The following is a 15636-nucleotide window of genomic DNA, read 5'->3' as shown; positions in this document are numbered from 1 at the left end:
CTAACGATCTCTAATGGTCTCACCATCGATGTCTATCCGTGAACAGCGCACGTTTCTTCCTAACTAACCTAACAGCCATCCTTCACATTCCCAGTGAGACGCGGTAATGCCACTCCACCTAATTTGCAAAAAAGAACCAGGTTTAGGCGTCTACAGACAAGCAACTGACTCTTACGTGCATAACTACATGTTTTCTAGCAGGGAGGATGGAAAGACATCCGAGTGCATAAACTAGTACACCCATGGCTGCCGTTTCTCTGAGGCTGCTTTCCCCATGTTCCTTTTCTGTTCTTTCTTCTATTCACACTTCACTTTTCACCACACAAAACGCCTTCCAACGTTATCTTCTCTGCGACGCTTGTCATTCTTCCAACTGTGGTTCAAGCCCCATGGCTGAACTACAATGAATAACTTCTCAACAATCTTTCTGCTTCTCTTGAGTGGTGCTTATCTGTACTGAGAAGAGGGTCGCGCTTACCACATATCCCACATATCGAGCTTCACTTATCTGTTTCCTTCACTATGGCCAGATCAATCCAGCAGGCAAAATAAACTCATTGGTCTTGGTTGCGGTTCGAAGATATGCTACCTAGAAACTGGTCCGTACCTCAACGTGAATGCCCTGTTCTCAAGAGTCATGCGTAACCTCCCGCATGCTAAAGCTCTGCGTTGGATACGCCAGGTATGATTGAGGTTTTTTTCTATAACGCTTTTTGCTTTCCAGGACACGACTGTGGGCAACGACATTATCGCCATGAAGTACGTGATCAACTACACGATCCCTCCAGCTGATGTTTTTTCGAACTGCACAATGACCTTCTCAGGAGAGATTTGTGAAAGCTTCAAGTGCGACAGCCTGTAAGTGCCTTCTGTATCACCTCCTATATTTCCCTTTACACTACTGCCGCAGAAGAGCATGCGCGAAATAGCGGCGGTATCAAGCTCTTAAGCCTACATTTACGTGGTGACGCATGGGCTGAATAAAACGAATCTAAATGAATTTTCACGAGCCCACGCTATATTCGCCTCGCCTCTTACTGATTTCGACGGCCTAAGTGATTGCTACGTCACCATCGCTAAGTGGCCATGAAAGAGAAAACTCACTGAACTCTATTACACTGAAGGGTTTTAAAGCGTATTCTAAACAGACAGTGAAGACAACCGCGTTAAGTTATTGTTCTTAGTAAAATTCGATTTTACAGCTCACGCTGGGTATATAAGCATTTTTTCTGGCTTCGAAAGATAAATTTATTGACTTAGAAAAATTGCATTTCCCGCCGCTCAATTCAGACTTATGACGGCTACACTGAGAAGACTCCGTGATCACCGTCTTGAAGTGAATGCCGGTGTAGCTAGGGCTCTGGGATCCATGTGTACGTCATGCTGTGAAGAACAAATAAAATGAAATGAATGAATGAATGAATGAATGAATGAATGAATGAATGAATGAATGAATGAATGAATATCAAAAATTCGTGTTGACGGACGCTGATTACTTGCTAAATCTACCGCGGCAGGTTACACCTGTATTTCAGATTTTGGTCTTTTTGGCTAATAAAACCTCCATATTCGGCGAAAGCAGCATTTTTGTCGTTAGAATGCGGTCATCTATCGATGCAGGCCAACTTCAGTTTGTGTTCAGTGTCCCAGAAAGTTTTAGTCTTCGAAGTTCACCGTTAATGATGAAACTTCAGATCAAAATGGCACAAAAATGTTTGCGTTCACCTATTTCGGTTTACATCTTCGGTCCTATTTATGTCATGTGGAAGGTCTTGGACGAAGCGAACTTGTCGAAAAAAGCCGAAAATTGAGAATCGTGGCACAATTTGAGGAGCCCTAAATGTAAATTATAGACACTGATTTAAGGACTAATGCGGCCCTTTTGATCCTAACAGGTTTAATTGAAGGTGCATTGGTAATTTCCGAAACAATTTTTTTCAGTAGAACATGAAATAAGCTTGCGGTATGGATAATAAACCTCTCACTGCAGAGCTGTCCTTGTCTTGATGGGCTCGCGGGTGCCTTAATTAGGCGACGAAGGCAGACTTGATCCTACTTTTGCGTTTTAAAATACAAACCACACATAAGAAGGTTCAAAGAATGCTCACCCTTATCTACGCCAAATATCAGCAAATAAAGGTATTTTTTCTTGGAACTGTCCCGAGTTATAATAACGTCATGTGTTTATATCAACAGGAATGGAATACGTATATGCTCAGAGTCTGCGGTTCTTTCGGGAAAGTCTCAGCAAGAGAACTATCCTCCCGTCAGATGCCACTAAATGTAGGCTGTTGAGGATGACTCAGCCACAAAAATGCTTAAAGCACATTAGGAGGTCACGGCGACTCCAAAAATACGCACGCAAAGTTACTTCATGCTTCAAGTTGTTAACGTAATCGTTCGTAGTGTCTCTGCTCAAAATTTGTTGTCAAGTCGTAAAACATACAGCAGCAGCTCGCTATCGGCGTTAAATGTCAGCAGCGTTGTGTTCCAGCTCTGTGATTTTACTTTCAACACCACCTCATCTTTGTTCTCGCAAGCAAGCTAACTTTCAGTGCATTTGTTGCGTCTGCTTTCATAACTTCCGCAGCTGGGATCCGACATACACGTTCGTGAAGACGGGTGTCTGTTTCATCCTCAACCTCGGAAGGTCGCAAGAACTGCAAAGGTGCCGGGAGCAGTACAAGTACCGTAAGAGCAAGTTTGCTTGCTAACAAACAAACAAAAAAAAAACACTTAAGTTCTGTCGGGAACAAAACGGTGTATATCACTGGAGCTTGCATTTCCGTGCTAATTGCGCCTGTGTCTGCTGTGGAGACTAGCTAAGATACGGCCATTTTTATCTTGTGACATTTCAGTTTGCTAGTTTCGGTTCGTGGAACCTCTGCTTAACGAGAACGCCGTCAGGTGCGGCAAGAGCAGCACCAGCAGCTTTACTTCCGACAGTACATATTATATCGGAAAGCTGCGTGTATTTTAAATATAACTGGTCTTGCTTTTTCTTGAGTCAACTGTGTTGTGCCGCTTAATGTTAGCTTGCATGCAGTAGAAAGGAAAATTCCAAAACTTCATATCCTTGAAAGAGGCGAAAATGCATACAGGGTGAGCCGACAAATCTTGACCGCCCTGTATAACCGCTTGTTGTCCCTGTACCAACCAGAGTGCAGTCTCTATTTCTCCTGTTTAAGCCCTTCGTTTTTACTGAGAACGTCTGCATAGTTAGATTATTCACCCATATTTAATATCAACGCACCTAGTAAACATAATCGATATTGCGCGGAAGTTGCATTTAAATTCTCTAGCAGCTGCTTTGTATGTTCGGCAAGAGCAGAAAAGCAGGCCTTGAAAAACTGCCAGGTCTTATGCCCGAAGCAATAGCTCTGGTTTTCTCTGTGATTTCACGGCCCTTTGTAGATGGGACTAAGCTTTCCCACGGCCCACAATGTCACTAGTTTTCATTGATATTGAAGCGCATTCTTAGAAAGTAAAGGGTAATCGCAAGTAAAGTAGTCACATCAACAAAGAACGAAAAAAAAAGCGCAGGAGAAACGTTAAGGCGACGTGCTCCGCGTCGACAATCTGTGCCGCGCGGGACCTCTATACGCAGGCCATCTATCAACGTCAAGGAGACTTCGCAGCAAACTTTTTCCGAGTTAGAGTGCTTCTAGAATATGTCTTGGAACCAAATCTCATTACTGTTGAATGATACTGCTCCTGCAGTTCGCCTGCAACTTCTGTACGTTACTTGTGGTGTTTGTTGACGCTGGCCTCGCTCCAACCTGCGCGCTGCAGTTGGTGTTCGAGTTTTTTTTTCTTTTCGAATTGTATGTTCTTTTTTACGGTTCCTTCATATCGAGTGCTAAAGTAGCACGGAGGCGTTTCTCCTTTTTAACTTTCTTTGCAGAATTTTGCTTTGTATGAATTTCCTTGCCACTTACTTCCCGTCAATACTTCCCCTCGAGTGCAATTCGCAGCTACTTTAAAGTGAGGAAATTAGCGGAGGCAAAGAGAAATGCATAGCAAACGAGAAATTCTTGCAAAAAAAACGTATCCCTTGATTTCTTGTGCTTCAAGCCCAAAATGGGCGAAATAAGGCTAATAATAAAGCAGTTACTCGTTACCTCCCTTACTCATTACGTATATAATTGCTCTTTTATTAGAAAACTTTCTCCTTGGGGGATTCCCCTAAAATACACTGGAAATCGGACTAACTGCAGCATATGGTCCTCGCGACGGGCAGTTAGTCCGTGGGTAAACTGTGGGTAGTAATCACTTAGTGGATAGCCGCAAACTGAGCAAGGTTGTTGTTTGACGTAATGCTTATGACAGTGTGTGGACGTAGTTAGTATCCAGGGGACTAAACCCATGCAATCTAGCCGTTTCAGACTTGTAGTGCAGAGTAAGGCCTCAGCAAGGGATGAAATTGGAGGTTATCCTAAGAAACAGCGAAAACATGATAGAGACAGTTGGGCCAAGCTCTTTCTTCAACTTATACGCTCTATGCATCTACAGATCTTCAAATGCAGCATTTGACACGCTCGCCCCTGTGTTTCCTTTCGTCTGCTGCCCTCGTTTCTTTGCACATGTGTCTACATCAGGATTTGTCACCATGCTTGGCGAGCAGCTCTAGCTTCCCTTCCTCCCCCTTACCACACGATGAGGGCGCCTCATAATTCAGGCCGACATAGATCCCATGTCACGGCCGTACAGGGCGTATTCTACCCTCTAAGACAAAAATAGTAGAACTACGCGATTACCACTGTTTCGCAAAAGAATTGAACAGCAATAGTGTTTCTGCATAAAATATCGGATTGGGATAGAACTGAAATGAGTACGAATCTAATATTTTAAAGATTATTCGCTATTTGTGCGAATATTCGCCGAAAACGAATAATCGTGCAACACAGCGAAACCCTGTGTTGCGCGATTATGCTGCGCGGCGGTCGTCAGCGGAGACGCCGACTGCACTGCGTGTGTTATCTGATGAACAGTGTGCTCGAGATAACAAACAGCATCAGAAATGCCGCCGCAGGGACAGCTTTCAGCTGAATTGTTAGTGTTAGCGGTACCTTATCCGTTGCAGTTTTTTTCATCTTACGTTGGAGAAAACAACGCGCGTTCCTTATTCGATCTTCAAGACCAATTATTTGGAAAAAAGATATTATAAACTTAAAAGCACGCTCGATCTGTTCCGAACAATTTTTGGACGCGCACTATACTTGATTCGTTCGAAGAATCGAATATTAAGCGTATATTCGATTCGTTATTCGAAAATTTCGAATAATCTCACACCCCTCAAAAAATTAGTTAAAGAAACGGCACCACATATACTCGCGACGGAGAGTTTAGTCCGTGGGAAAGCCATAGCCGTAGCTTATGTCCCTTTGCAAATGGTCACTATAAGGGAGTAATGGCTTTCGAGGGACTAATGGTCGTGGCAACGCATTTAGTCCCCAAACGACGAACCCCCGCGACAACTTTATTCGTTTGTGGCTTAGAAAGCTCCACTTCCCTGTGCACCTTGGTTATAGAACGTTCGTTGACCAACATGTTACAAAAGATTATATATGCAGTCATCGCTCTATCATGAAGTTCCAACTAGCCCAAAAGTCTACGGCTCTTCAGATTCCGCATAAGTTTTCCTCACTTGTATATTACACTCGTTTCCAATTTTTCTCGCTCGATTTGTGGTTCTGCTGTTCCCACGCAGGGCTGAACTTCCGTGCCCGTGCAGACACCAAGGACCCTCGGAACGAGAACATGGCCTTCTCGGCGCTGGTGCACGCCACAAGCAGCTACACCTCCGGCATCATCCACACGTTCCGTTTCCAGGCGGGCCGGAAGTATACGCTCTCTGTCTCCCAGGTGGCGCCACTTCCTTTCTCGCTGCTGTGCCACTTCAGTGCCGTGCACGTTTACGCGCATATGTTAGGTTACCTTCACACTATTTCAATTGTGTCCCAGTCGATGTTCACGTTTCTGCGAGAAATCCTCAATATTAGCGAAGCATGCTTACTCAGGGTGCGAAGTTCATGTATCCTCTCGTTTTGTGGACATCTTTGTCCACGGGCACGTGAGCCTTTTCGAGCGATAAATCATGCTGCAGGTACATTTGGCACTTGGGTACGGGGCCGATGCTTATGGCATGTCATATTACCTTGCCCTTTGTTGTTGTGTCCTATACCAAGTGACAAAACAGAAATGCGTGATGGCACAAAACTTCAAGTCGCGTACGGGCTGCAAAGCGTAGAGAATGGGTGTCGAAATTTGGTTTATAGTATGACGCTGAAAGTCTGCTGCTATGTATTTTATTTAACAAGGCCATCCTCTCAATGAACACTTTAAATTTAGACAATATTTTCGTCGCTGCTATCCGCTAGGCCTGCCACAAAGCATGAGCAGGCTAATTCAAGACAGGTTGTAATACACAGTGATCTGCAGTGTTCGTTTTTTTTTTAAGTGACCAACAGTTTCTTTTTTTATTGCAATAAACTCATTAGCGTTCTGATGAATTCGCAGTACTTGATGCGGCTTATGCGTGACAACTGTTTCAATCTCTGGCAGGCGCCCAGAAAATGCCAGCGACCCGCAAATGTTCCCGCCGACTCTAAGCTCTTGTTCTATCTCGGATGAGAGGCAGGACACCATGCCACCCGGCGGCTATGTTCTATACCACAGTCTGTGTCGTGTCCCACTTTAACCGGACCTATTTGATGCGCTGGAACATAATTCTTCCTCAGCGATTCTCTTCAGTGCATTTTGCTTCCAGAGATGTTTTCGTGCACAGTTCTCTCCTTATTTCTAACAGGCTGCTGGCTGCGTTGGAACGCGCGATGTGTCATCTCCCATTAAACTTCTCGAGCCCTTTTCTCTAGTGAGAAGCAATAGTGCGCCATTCGGGCAGCGGGTGACTCCAGTTCATTAGAGAAACCAGGGGTACTGCAAGGGCTAACTGGCAACTACATTCCACGACCGCAAGAAATGCCGAAGGTCGGCGCCCGGGCCTTTACCTTTTCCAGCAGTTCGACCAGGCGTGGGTGAAAAGCTATAAAGCTGCAACAGCGCGTAAAGTGCGCGAAGCCCTCGAACGCGCGACCGAATACTTCTTCAACAAACAGTTCCAGCTATGTTAAAACCACTGTTTGTATCATCCAGTGGCGCGTCATCTATAACTATTTCATTCCAGCCCCATTCGGACGCAGTACTTCTGTACCGTTCACTACTGGCTGAAGTACTGGAGCAGCCTGCAACCGCCGTTATCGACAGTTCGGTGCTCTGGACGACAACAACAGGATCGTTACAATGGGATGATTACATTTCGATTTCATTTTTGTTTTCTTGTTTCGATTTTTTGCAATTACAAGCCACGCCTTGTCCCCACATTCACTGGGCTTGTAAGAAAAAGAAAATAAAAAGAAAGATGAAATTCTGACTTTATAGCAGCCTTTTTTTTTTGAAGCTGTTTCATCGTTCGTATCTCCTTATTTTTGGTGCCCCATTTGTTTAAATATTTCCAGACAGAGCTGGTGTCGCTGCCGTTGCCTTACGAGACTCGGTGCATAGATTACGAGGCCACCGCCGACGAGTCCCTTTACGATGAGAAAGGAATCCAAGAAGAGGCAAGTATGCTGCCTCTTTTGAGCCGCAGTGGTAAAGTACCTTGACTGTGCGCACCCTACAATTCGTGGATTCCTTGCAGGTCATCAAAGGAAGGCTTCGAAACGGTTTTGTACCGCTTGTTTCATTTTTTGTTTTTGTTTTCGTAGGAATTGACGTGTACAGTGTTTGGCTTAGGGTGCAGTTCACTGTTAGCATGGGTAATCATCCGGATTTATTTTAGCCGCTCTGTAGTAAGGAGGGCAACTTTGGGGACGAAATTATACGCATCATAAGAGCAGCTTAAGAAATGTCCGATGAATCAAAATATGTTCCATGCATGCTACTTTTGCCAAGCCGCTGAATTCAGTCGACGCGCAAATTGGTTTCAGCACTTGTGGGAGCCATATTCACTGCTGCTACGGGGCAAGATGCAGATTATATTAATGATTTAGCAGTGAATGATCCATTGCAGTACAGGTAGTAGGTTTGTATTACGGTGTGCTTAAGGCTGGAAATAGGTTGGGCACAAACATAGGCTTTCTCTTACTTGAATGCCAAAGGCGCACGCTCACAGCTGTGCGGCATGACCAGGTTTATCTCACGCATGTGCTATGACAGAAAGGTTTGAGTTCCCTCAAATTCCGGGAGAGGAAAACGGGGTGTCTATACACCCATCTAATCCAAGAAGAATGTACAGAGCAAAATGAAGGTGTTACTTTGGGTTTGTTGTCAGCGCTGAATTTTCGGCTAAAATGACTTCTTTGAAAATTTTGCTGGGTCCCAACAGCTGTGCTCTCTGTATTACGGTGGTGTGTGATAACTAAAAAACTTCGTAACTTTTCTAACGGTATTCATTTCTTTACTTACTGGCATAGCTCAAGGGAATCACAAGTGAGGCATTACAAAAAGGGTGGGGTACATAAAAATGTTCCTGTAACAATACGTGCCCAAAACATAATGAGAACAAATGTTTAGGAAAAAGGGACACAATATGGCACCATGGCGCAAACTAAAACTTCGGCAAAAAATATCATACCGAGAAAAAAAACTAAAAAAAATCAACTGTTGTAAAATCACACACATGTATACAAAAAAGCAAAGCCCTGAAAAGAATCGAGCACTCAAATGACAGCGCAAAATGGAAAACTGAAGTCGAGCAGCAAACCATAGCTGAAGCCGATAATTGTGCATGCGTAAAAGAGCTTCCGGCTGGTACGATTTCGGCTAATATGAAGGACAGTGTCTAATAGCAGAATGTAGAATAACAAAATACAATCGCTGGAAAAAAAAAAACGGGGGGGGGGGGGGGGGGGGCTTATACCTTGTACTACTCGTGAGTAATGAACCAAAAAGTGATAATCATCAGTTGGCTCAAAAATGTGCGCTAGGCGCCAAGGGTAACAAAGGGGGAAGAGTGGGCTCGGCTCATTCACCCTGATGTGAGCAGATTGGTGCAGTTTGAGGTTGGCTGCAGCCCATAGTTTTTACTCATCGCCTGCTCAACCCGACCCCATCGCAACTGTACATACACCTTGCCAAGTGGTTCGGTAGCGTTCAACTCACCCCTCGCAAGCTAGTGGGTTCAAAAAGACAACCATACCCGAATACCGCATAGCCCGACATGACACCATTATGTGATACCCAACAGAATTCCAATCCAAAAAGCCAGCCAGAAAAAAAGCTTTCTTCAGTCGGGTTCATGTAAGGGGCTTATCTGAAACCGATAGCTTCCTTTGTCTTGGTTCTCTCGTTCTCATGTGCTGTCATGGACTTCTTCGGCAGGAGTGCAGCGAGTTCTGCGTAGCCCACAAGTGGATTGCCACGTGTGGCTGCTTCTCCAAAATGTACGCCGTCAAGCACCGTATGAAAGGAGCCGTGTGCGAATATGTGCCCCACAGTGAGTAAGGCGGGTTGATTTGCTCTGTGATATCGTGACTACTCTACAAGGCGCTTCTCTGTGAGATGTACAGCGCACAGTGCATGAGCTGTAAAATAATTTAGTGTATGTGATTTTCGAGCCACATATTTATGCAAATATTATAGTCAACGACAACTGCATTGGTATTATGGCTACTGATTTGTAGGCATGAAAGCTCCCCCCAGCCGCCGCGGGGGCTGAGTGGTTACGGCGCTCGGCTGCTGACCCGAAAGACGCGGGTTCGATCCCGGCCGCGGCGGCCGAATTTCGTTGGGGGCGAAATTCTAGAGGCCCGTGTACTGCGCAATGTCAATGCATGTTAAAGAGCCCTAGACGGTCGAAATTTCCGGAGCCCTTCACTACAGTGTCCCTCATAGCCCGAGTCGCTTTGGGACGTTAAACACTCATGAGCTAAGGAAAGCTCCCTTCAATGGTCTTAGATAAACTTGGTCAGCTGAGTGATTTGGTTTGGTTTATTGTGGTTTAAAGTCCCAAAGCGACTCAGGCTATGAGGGATGCCGTAGTGAAGGGCTCCAGAAATTTCGACCACCTGGGGTTTTTTAACGTGCACTGACATCGCATAGTACACGGGCCTCTAGAATTTTGCCTCCATCGAAATCCAGGATCGAACCCGCGTCTTTCGGGTCAGCAGCCAAGCACCATAACCACTAAGACACCGCGGCGGGGCTTGGTCAGCTGCATTGTTGTGAAGAGTACAGTACATATGAGTGAACTTTACGGCCGATACCTCAATATCAACTTGCCTTAATTAATTCGGGTTCAGTTTCATGCAGTCGAGAGAACACAGGCGTACTGACGCTTCTAATAACTGCAGGATTGTTGTGACATAATAAAGGACATGGGGCCTCTAAGTTGTTGACAAACGACATCTGTGCTTGGTTGCGTAGCACTGTGGTTATCACTAAGCTTGGTTTGCAAACGCATGACCGTATGTTGGACATGTTCAACGCTTCTTGTTTCATTGTTCTTTTTTTTTAGATTTGCTGAATATCCTTATTAATCCTTGCTTTCTTCATAGCACACGCACTTTGAAGCAACTCTTCTGTATAATCTGTGGCTTGTTTAGAGGACACTATATCAAATGCAGTGAACGCTGTTGGATGTTACCACACGTCGTCCAAACTGTGCACGCCGTTTGATATGGTATGAAAACGTCTACGTGCGATTCTCCATCTGGCAGAAAGGAAACACAGGCACGCCAAGACTTTAAATGATCTCAGACAGCCCTGTGATGGAACGGAAAATCCAATGATTAACGGATAGGTGGGTGGACAAGCGCTTGAAATTCTTTTGTCAGTCTGTCGATCTCGAAATGCCATGGCCCAGATTTGGAGAACTGTGCGGGATCTTATAGCTGAAACCCACAACATGCACTGGCTCTACATCTAGGTTATCAGCACCTTGAAGTGTCCGTCATAGCCAAAGTTGCTTTGGGACGTTAAGCCCATAAAAGCAAGCACTTTGAAGTGGCGAGTGATTTCTGCACGAGTAATATTGTGGGCGCAGTGGTTGTCTCCAGTTTACAGAGTGTTCTGCCTCCGTCTCAGGAGTCAGCGATTGATGTTCTCTTCTTTCGTGAGGAACTTGACACTTCTATCGCAGCTTTTACACGTCCGTCTACACCATGGCCAGTTGGCTTCACATATTCGGTCTATGCCATCTTGGCCATGACCAATCATGCCTCAACAGTGTTTTTCCCCCACAGTGGAAATCCAGTCGGCTGATACTGCGTCTAAAACCAAGGAAATCTCCGCATGAGCCTTAATCACAAAGGCCAATCGAGAGTGGCGCTCTTCCAACCTCATCGTTATGGCAGACTCTCCAGCATCTGAGCACTGCGGATACCAAGAGACACTGCCGCACCTACTTTGTGCCTGCCCGTGGTTTGATCGCGAACGAGTATCCCTGGATGCAGCGCTTCGGCGGTTGGAATCTCGTCTCCAAACGGAAGCCAAAATCCTGGGGCCTTGGCGCCAACCTAAGTCTAAGAAGAAAGCCACCAAAGCGATCTTTAAATTCTTAAAGGACACAAGCTTGAGCTGCAGACTATAAGCTCTCTGTGTCCGTTCTGTGCTCTCAAAGACCAATGGCCCTCACGGTCACGTTCCCTACCCTCCCATGATCTTCCATTCCTCCTTTTTCTTTCCCTCCTTTCATCTCTCTCTCTCTCCCCGCGTTTGGTAGTAAACTGGGAATTGCCTAGTTAAGTTATTTACCTTTCCATTATTATATCTCTCTTTCTCTCTGTCTGGGCGCAGCGCCAGATAATTTTTTTCCTTTTCATGTTGGGGTCACCAACCATTCCGCCTTTGACATGAGAAACTGTTCGTGACTGCCATCATTTCAAAATGTAAATACAACTCTCCAAGGGTAGTGCCAGGTTTTAAAACTGTCCTCTGCCGGATCAAGCGGCTCTTGTGAGATGACCCCTAACCGAAAACTGCGAAGAGGTACCTAACGCTGCTTTCATTCGCAAGAAAAGAGGCCTACATTTTATCCCATTTTCTGCTGTCCCGTGCCAAACAATCGGTTGTCTGTTTCCCTCTTCTGAAGAAGCAAAAGCAACATTTGAATTCGACAGGTCATGAGAAATGAAATTAAACAATGAGAAACATGTTCTGTGTGAGAAGTGAGTGAATAGCGTACACAAATGAGATGTTTTTCGACCGGTTCCTAAGATAACCGAGTAAACTGTGTGTTTTAGAGTCACGGATATGTAAAAAAAGGCGCCAACCTTTAAGATGTCATGAAAACAAATTTGAAGCCTTCATGTGAAGTTAAGTTGGTAAAACATGACAAAGATTCCACAATATGTTTTCAATCAGTAGGATTCCTCCCTTGAGGCATAGCCATGGACCGTTATTATCATTATGTCATTCTTTAGTCACCACGTTGAAAGCCTTTACATACTGGCGTTTTTCCGCTCGTTGTTCTGCACAGTGCGTTGCATCGACGAACTCATTCGACAAAAGTGGTTCCTGTCCTGTCAAAATCTCTGCACCCGAGGATGCAAGTAAGACAGCATGTATTCATTAATGCATTTGCTTAATCGCTCGCAGTGGATCACGGGCTTTCGTTACCATCATGGCTGTTTTCTTTACCAAATACACGTGAGAATTTGTAAGGACTACAGAACTAACCCTACTCTTTGCAGAGACACCCGTTACAGAGGCCTGATGTTTCAAACTGGGTTCATCACAGAATATGTGAGATACGAGTGAGTGCTTCAAAAATTCGTTATACTGCGTCATTTTGTATCACACAGGTTTATTTCCTTGCACTGCGTTCTGCAACAGCACACAGCCATCCACACGCCTGTTTGATTAAGCTTCTTTTGCCTGCTGATCTACACATGGCGAAAGGGCACCACTATGTGTCTTTTTTCTCAGGAGTGCACTCTTGCGAGAACATAAATTTTCTTCTTACCGCAGCAATCTTGAAGCGGATTTGACGGTTGTGCTCGGCTCCACGAAGCGCAAGATTGTGCGCAATCTGCCCAGGATGACGGTCTGTATATACGAAGCGTCTTTCTTTATTATTCTTCGTGCTCTGGCACATATGCGACCGTTCTTTTGCTGGATGCCAGCTTATAAGTTTCTTCAACAGATTTTCTTCCTTGTCTACTGCCCACTGAAGAAAGATGTCTGCCTAGAGAAATTGTGCCTTGATTGTTTTTACCTTTTTAATCAATGCGTAGTCAGTCACAAAATTCGCCCATCAGCTCGAAGGAAGTGACGTCCCCAGAGCGTAGCATTATCATTGGTTGGAGGTAAGGGACGTCTTTAGGCCGAAGCCTTCCCATTGGCAGGAGGGAAGTGACTGTTTTTCCTGAACTGACGCCAAAAGGCATCAACAGCGCAAATGCTACTACACTGCCAACACATCATGAAATTAGGTGTCTCTGCTTTTTTTTTTCTCGATTGCCGTGGACACTGGGTGGTAACAGGGAGGCCATCACTGTTCCAGTGGTCAGGGAGTGAGAAAAATTTGGGCAATTTCGGGTAGAGGATCATGACATAACATTCACTTTCAAACGTTCGGTGTGAAATCAATTCTTCTACACGCGTGTAAGCGTAATAGTTTTCTTTTATGCAGCTATGCACTTCAAGCGCTGTTTATAACGGGCATGATTGCAGACAGATTGCTTAAAATGCGTTAGGTGACGAGGTCTATAAAGGTAGAAGGAACAGTTTTCAGCGAAAGTTTTCGTGACTATCAGTGACTAAACCCGACTCTGGTTAATGCCAATAGCAACAGCTTGAGAGATAGGGCTCCTCAGTGCTGCTCTTGGAAGGCAGGCGAGGGACTTTAGGCAAGCAAGAGGTTCCATGTGCTGCTGACGTTTCAGATCAATTGAATTTTTAGCACATGTATTGTTTGTTTGTTTTGCTGGGGAAAGGGAAGGGAGGCTATTTGCATTATGCTACCCTGCATGACTATACGACACCGAACTAATCAAACGCTGTTCGATTAGTCCACCCGAGGACGGCTTCCTCAGATTAGGATGTTAAGCAGTACTGATTAGCTGATTAGATCGATTAGAATGTTAAGTACGATAAATTTACGTTCGTTTTCTTTCTTTTCCACTTCCCGGTCAACTTCTTTCATTCCATCTCTTCTCTCTGTCATTCCTTTCTCTCTTCTCAGATGGCCGATTTCCTGCTGTACCTTTCTGGTCACGTGAGCATGTGGATGGGCTTCGCGCTCATTGCAGTCGGCCCGCTTGTAGTCGACGCAATCAAGGCCGTGCAGAGACAGTTCAACGAAGTGGTCACCTCCATGGGCCTGGTTATGCACTAAGTGTTTCGCATATTAATATTTCGGGAAATACTCCCATGGAAGGCTGTCGCTGTGTGGAATTTAAAAGTCGATATGTTCCGGAATGCACGCTTATTCAAGCGCAACTTGCGGTTGCTGCCGCTTATGCACCGTGATAAGATGTTGTGGCCATACTTCTGTGCGCTGATCTTGGTTGAAATCAACGCAAGCCGTTGTCTTTATTGGTTGATAACCGTTGGTTAACATAATTTGCAGAAGTGCCAAAGCTTCTGCGTCTTTTAAAATTGATGATATTGCTGATTAGCAATACTGTTCATCGGTTTCGATAGGAATTCTTGAGTGACAACTTCCAAGGGCACACACAGAAACTGCAGGTCGTAGTGTAAGCTGTGCGTGGGCCAGGCGCGTTTCGTGTAATGTAATTTTATGATCGGCTACTGAGGAGTCTCATAGCGCTATTTTCCTGGAAACGCAAAATGGCCTCTATAAAGCGCAATTACCTGGCTTCATGTGAAGAAGCACCTCGGTAATAAAGTTACGGCTTCTTCTGACCAGGTGTTTCAATCGTAATTATTTTGGCTCAAAAGCCCTGCGCTCTAAGGAACCACACCTGCGAAATGCAAATAAGCAATTATGAAAGCACGAAATGCGCATACCAAAAATCCGTATGACGTGATAAAAAAAAACACATTAACAATGGAAGGATCCACCATAGGTATTATGAAGAACTGTTTCTCATCCAGAAGTGGGTCAAGTTCCTGAAACAAACCATGCGTTAGCATCGATGTGCGTTCGAGGAACTGACGAATGCAAGCGCTGACGCGAACAAATGCTCTATTATCGGGCGAACGCATGCATTAGTGTGATGTAGAGGGGTTGTTGATTCCTTTGTTTCCAGAGCAACAAGGAGTTTCTAGAACCTAACAGATGCGACAATGTGTCACTTTGTTTGCAGGAGAGTGCGCCGCTGAAGCGCCCTTCAGAAGACTGACGCCGACAGGTCGTTAGTTGCTGTCCTTCACAGCAGGTTCTTCGTAAAAGAACGCCGCAAATAGTCCGCTTCTAAGACGGCTCCAAAATAAACAGTCTAAGTGCAGTACGAGCTCTTCGAAACGGGGCTGAAAACGGGGCACAACTTTTGTTGCAAGCAACAGACTGGGGAACTAATACAACCTGAATTCTCTGACCTACAAAACTAGTTAATGTTTTCTAATCTTCCTAGTTTCAGGTCCAGAATCCTTGGACATCAATTTTAATTGTGAGACAACTGTGGAATACTGTAAGGGGTTGTAATTCAAAATATTGAAGGTAAAGGTCCA

General features: G+C 44.9%; 1 protein-coding gene across 1 annotated transcript in view; it reads left to right on the top strand.

Annotated features, from left to right (window-relative positions):
• Positions 1-14470, top strand: part of LOC149364249 (uncharacterized) — a 37852-nt gene extending 23382 nt beyond the window's left edge. The window contains exons 15-23 of the mRNA XM_089568656.1: positions 725-858; positions 2591-2691; positions 5711-5865; positions 7518-7619; positions 9382-9496; positions 12479-12551; positions 12693-12755; positions 12970-13045; positions 14186-14470. Coding sequence (XP_089424782.1) covers positions 725-858; positions 2591-2691; positions 5711-5865; positions 7518-7619; positions 9382-9496; positions 12479-12551; positions 12693-12755; positions 12970-13045; positions 14186-14338 — 972 coding nt within the window. The 3' untranslated portion in view covers positions 14339-14470. The remainder of the gene's footprint in view (positions 1-724; positions 859-2590; positions 2692-5710; positions 5866-7517; positions 7620-9381; positions 9497-12478; positions 12552-12692; positions 12756-12969; positions 13046-14185) is intronic.
• The last annotated feature ends 1166 nt before the right edge of the window (positions 14471-15636 follow it).

Source organism: Amblyomma mixtum, chromosome 2 (genome assembly GCF_055824585.1).
Source record: "Amblyomma mixtum isolate Tamu chromosome 2, ASM5582458v1, whole genome shotgun sequence".
Classification (NCBI taxonomy): Eukaryota; Metazoa; Arthropoda; class Arachnida; order Ixodida; family Ixodidae; genus Amblyomma; species Amblyomma mixtum.
Note: the sequence above shows the minus strand (reverse complement) of the source record. Positions and strands in the feature narration are given on the sequence as shown.